The sequence below is a fragment of the Anneissia japonica genome, unplaced genomic scaffold (assembly GCF_011630105.1).
Source record: "Anneissia japonica isolate Jap-2015-1 unplaced genomic scaffold, ASM1163010v1 scaffold432_len584295_cov189, whole genome shotgun sequence".
NCBI classification, from domain to species: Eukaryota; Metazoa; Echinodermata; class Crinoidea; order Comatulida; family Comatulidae; genus Anneissia; species Anneissia japonica.
Window position 1 is genome coordinate 296,527 of NW_022725334.1, and position 5,523 is coordinate 302,049.

General features: G+C 36.6%; 1 protein-coding gene across 1 annotated transcript in view; it reads left to right on the forward strand.

Annotated features, from left to right (window-relative positions):
* Positions 1-2,214: 2,214 nt before the first annotated feature.
* Positions 2,215-5,523, forward strand: part of LOC117112709 — a 12,374-nt gene continuing 9,065 nt past the window's right edge. The window contains exons 1-3 of the mRNA XM_033255850.1: positions 2,215-2,334; positions 3,472-3,512; positions 5,136-5,249. Of these exons, the coding sequence (XP_033111741.1) occupies positions 2,240-2,334; positions 3,472-3,512; positions 5,136-5,249 (250 nt within the window). The 5' untranslated portion in view covers positions 2,215-2,239. The remainder of the gene's footprint in view (positions 2,335-3,471; positions 3,513-5,135; positions 5,250-5,523) is intronic.

Sequence of the window (5,523 nt, forward strand, 5' to 3'; positions counted from 1 at the left end):
TCATTGTTATTGTTATTTGCATTATCAATATCATCATCATTATCTTCACCATATTCATCATCATGAGTCATTGTCATCATCATCATTGCCATCATCGTTATAGTAATTATCCATATTAGGCATTAACATTATTATTATTATTATTGTTGATTCATTCATATAATATTCGAGCACATTTATGCAAAAGACATTAACAAATTGGCAACCAATTAGGGCCTACTAGGAAAGGCATTAAAGCAATACAGGGGCGGATCCTTGTTCAAATTTAAGGGGAGGGGATCGAAATGTTTCCAAAAAAACCCCAAAAAGAAAGGGGGTCCGGGGTCTCCCAGGGAAAACTTTGATTCCTAGATTGAGGGAAATAAGCTTTCCCGACTTCTGAGGTGTCTTTTAATGAATTTCAAACTTTTCAAAATCAAGGTTTTTCTCCTCTTGAAAATGGTCAGGTAAACTTTCTCACTCTTATTACAGTAAATATGCCTATTATGTGTGTATACATACATAAAAAAAATTAAGTAGTTGTATACATATTCTTTTTTTACAGTAAATAGGCCTTTATGTGTGTACCGGTATACATACAGAGATAAAATTCGGTAGTTGCATATGTATTCTTTTTTTCCATGAGTCGGTGAACCCCAAAATGAAAGGGGTGGGGTCCTCCCCCGGAAAAATGTTGATTCCTAGATGGCGGGAAATGAGCTTTGCTGACTTTAAATTTTCCTATTGTAACAAAAAAAAAAAAAAAAAAAAAAAAAAAAATTAGCACAAGGGTCCTGAAAACGTAGGTCCAGAATTGTTTTTGTTTTTCCCAAGAAGGGGGAAAGGTCAGGACCTCTGACCCCTCCCCAGATCCGCCAAAGGAAGTCAAACAAAGTTTTATAGGATATGTCACCGCATACAGAGCAAGAGCGAAAATGAACAGAAAAAGATGGAAAATACTGGAGGAGGGCTTCACACACAGCAGTGGGTTAAATTATTAATCCGGCTTAATCTCTTGATAGATAATCGATAACTAATCGATAGGTGTTTCTTAACTGATCCACAACCAAACATTTCCCAAGTGAAGTGTTCGGGTGAGGTCCAATCATATCTGTTTTAACAATGGCGGCTTAAAAGATCAACAATAGGAACGATCAATGTTCTAATCGGATTTACCGCTATCGGCACTATTCACGAAACTCGCGCTGTTTGTGTGAAATCGAGATGACGTCATAGAAACGTTTCTCCATATCAACCGGAAGTGCTCGTATAACGCCAAAAATCAACAATATTTAATACTATCTTAGATTTAATACATTTGAAATACTCATTTCTACTTTAAAAAGAAGTGGAGTTGATTACTGCAGCTTGGTGGTTAAGGACCTGTCTTCCAATCCCAGGATCATGGGTTCAATTCCTGTCAGTGTTTCAGTTTTTTTTTCTCACGACCAACTCATAATGAGATTTATTTTGTGTAAAGCATCTTGTGTGTACATGTGTATTGGAATTGTCACCTACAAGTCACTAGTGCATGAATTAGCCATTGATAATCCTTGGCGCATGTATGTGCCTAAAGAAATAATAATAATAAAAATTAAAAAAACTCCAACCCCACCCCACCCCAAAAAAAGTGGGAGTGGTAGGATTAACAAAAGTAATTTAATTCGTTTAGCTTGCAAGTATGTTAATTCATCCTTAGAAAAACAAATATATAGCCTAGGTAATATCAGGGGCGGATCTTTTTGGAAGGTAAGAAAAAAATTTAAAAAAAAATGATCGCCCAAAACGCCCCAGAGGTTGTTTTCTGGCGTCTCAGGGCATGCTCCCGGACCCCATAGGGTAGTATTATCTCGATCGACCCCACTTTCGGCCCCCATTTAATTAATCTCTGAATCCGCCCCTGAATATCAACAGTAACTGCACGTGGAGACGTCAGCGAGTCTGTTCCAGTTCTTCTGTTAGGCTATTTTAGATTTTAAACTGGGGAATCGCTTCTATACGAAAATTATGAAGTGGATAGGCCTATATTAATTTTTTAGTAGTTAAAAAAACGAAGGAATTTAGAATTTCAGCCTGGCCTAGGCCCCTTGAAATGGTGATAATCTAACCAGATTATTTTCCCACCCCCAATTTGAATGTCATCAATATTGTTATGTTTCGTGGTGTAAAATTTTCACCTTGATCAATTGATCCGTTGATCTGTACATCCCATAATTCAATAATCAATACGTTAACACCAAGCATATTGTTTTGTTACATCATGATCGATGCAGACCACTTTATGACAGCACGATTGTTTCAAACTTCGTCATTCGTTTGGTTTTCTAAGAGGAACAAACACAGCGCTAACCGAAGGTAGGTCTAGTCTATATCAATGCAATTAAAATTCAACAATGGATTTTTGCTTTTTTTTTCGTATTGAAGCAAAAGTTTCAAGTGTGAGTTTTGGAGGATTTTGGAGGGAGGCCTGATTTCCAAATGTCGTCACACTGTCGCTATAGTGTTCTCACTGCAATTTTTACACAGCGTAGCTGTTCCCGACGCAAACTAGAAGTCTCTTCGATTCGCCCGATCAATCCGAATCAGCGTTAAGATTGGTTTCCATTCATACAATCGCTAAGTGTCGCTACAGTTTTGTTTTACTGCAATTTGATATATTTATATTAATTTTTGTACTGGACTTCGAAATAAAAAAGAAACATTTCATAATTGTACGCTGTAATTTATATCTGTATCTGCGTAGCTCTCCCCGACGCAATTGGGAACGCACCCTGATTCTGTCAAGCACGGTTTCCATACAATCGCTACACTGTCGCTACAGTTCTTTTTACTGAAATCGCTGCACTCCGTCGCTGTCCCCGACGCAATCGGGGATTATCGGGAACACGCCTTGATTCAACTGACCAACCAGCATCTTCAAAGGATTCGGCGATAGCGTGCAGCGATTTTATGAAAACCAGCTTAAAGGTTTCCTTAAAATCGCTACTGTGTTTTCAGTGCGATCGTTGTACTGTATAGCAGTCTCCGACACAGTCGGGAAAGCTCTCAGATTCAACTGACCAATCAGCATCCCCGAAAGCTGTCGGCGACAGATTGGTACCGATTTTATGGAAACCAACTTTACTCGTTCCGTCCTATCCTTTCATTAAAATATTTACGACATAAATTTAAAATATTGCAGTAATTAAGTCTTTCTATACATTTTAATATACAATATGATACTTGTTATTTTCTCTTTATAAAATCAATTCACTGGAAAGGTAAAGGTCCATTCACACTCTATTATATTTTGTAATGGTGGCATTCCATTTTTACGTATGCTGTGATTGTAACATAGTCTTGATTGTGTGGACAGAGTGGTACCGAACAGAGCAGCACACTCGTATTGTTTTTTTTTTTTTTGTTTTTTTTTTGTTTTTTTTTTGGTTTTTTTTTGAATCTAGATGTGTATAACAGAGTACCCTATATAATGTTTTTTTTTTTTTATTACAGTGTCGAGATGATTCTTTTTACCTGTCTCCTGTTGGCCCTGGGTGAGTTATTTTGTGTTCTAATCTGTGAATTAACCCCCATTATTATATCACATGAGGTTGAAGATTTTTACATGCACAGTACCGTAACACCTATAGGCCTTCATAAACCTCTATCCATGTGATTAATGGATATGACGCTCGCCTTGACAGCAAGAGGTCGCAGGTTCCAATCCCGTCAGAGCTTTTTATTACACAATTTCTTTATTCATTTATTTTTAGGACAACATTCGTTGAGAGCTATGCTACGATGTATTATCATGTCCGTTATTCGAACACTGTATTTACATTTCTTTGATGATTTATATATAATTTAACAGTGCCCGGCTATCTTGATTTATATTATATGCAACTACTTGTTTCCAGCCGTACCTATTGCATAATAGAGTTTATCTGGTGGTTATTTCAGGGAGTTGAAATAACAACTCCCTGGTTATTTTAATCTCTTCAACATGAAGCCTCTGTGGTCTAGTGGTTATGACGCTCGCCTTGACAGCGAGAGGTAGCAGGTTCGAATTCCATCAGAGGTTTTTTTTATTTCACAATTTATTTATTTATTTATAGGACAGCATTCGTTGAGCGCTAAGCTACACGATTTATATCATGTCCTGTATTCGAACACTGTATTTACTTTACTTTGATGATTTACATATAATTTAACAGTGTTAACAGCTATTTTGATTTATATATATAGGCTTATATATATATATATATATATATATATATATATACGCATGGATATATGCATGTATAGGCCTACACATACAGATAATATATACATAACATGAAAATAGGACTATTTATAAACATAAAAAAGTAATAACAAACATAAAAATCTGCCTAAAGAATGTATATTTCGAAACTTAAATGTCAAAATGTCTATTGTTGCACTACGTAGCTGTCCCTGACGTAATCAGGAAAGCTCTCCGATTCAATTGACCTATCAGCAGTGTCGGCGATAGCAATTTTATGGAAACCATCTTTAATGTGGCTAAGACACGTAGAATAGATCCAGAAAAAAACATTTGCAAATTTAATACATCTAAAACCATATATAAAAAAATGTTAGTTTAACAATTGCCGTTATTTCACTGTTAATTTGTTTGTCGAATAGGCCTACTAAGTTTATAAGTTATCCTCTTATAACTTTTGTATTTAAAAATTGTTTCAATACTATTTCCTTTATCAGCTTGTGGGATTTTAAAGCGTACTTGTTGAGAAACAGAATATGCTTATGATTTGTAGCATGTTACGCATAATCACAATAATCCGGTCAGCAAACACAAAACGTTAACGTTTGTGAAGATGTGGCTATAAGTAACTTTGCTGTAACATTACTGTTTTAGTTGTAAAATTACGTCATCATTACACATTTATAGTTCTACAAAAAAAAAAAAAAACTGCAACGTTACGGTATTACAATGTAAAATTGTTAGATGTGGTGTAGTTCGATTCAATTTAACCCTCGCTTAAAAATAAATTGAAGGTTTTCATTTTTACCTCGATGGGCATACATACATTTTTTTTTGAATTCCCGAACTCATCACTGATCACCATTCCGAACGAGATAGGCCTAATCATATAGGACAATCATTCATAACTGCATAGGCCTATTTTTTCTTTCAGTGGTCAACTGTTCTCAAGCTACTCCTGGATGCATGGCCGGAGATGTCGAAACGGCTATGCTCGAATGTACCGTCGAGGACATTGTCAGTACCATAATCGAGAATGCTGACTACTGTAAGTATAACAGTCATGATCCAGGCTATTCTCCACGGCCTAGTCGGAGAAGGAGCCACTTATTTCATCCGGATACTTAAACCTCCCCCCCCCACCCCAAATACATTTTAACAGTCACAAGAGTGCCATTTCCGGGAATTTACAATTTTTGACAATTTGCTCCAAATATTTTGGGGCTGAATTTGGACTCCTGTCAGGGATCGTCTGGTCCAAGATCTTGGACCCCTGTCGGTGACCTTCGACCAGTAATGGCGCCAGGATTTTACCGACGGGG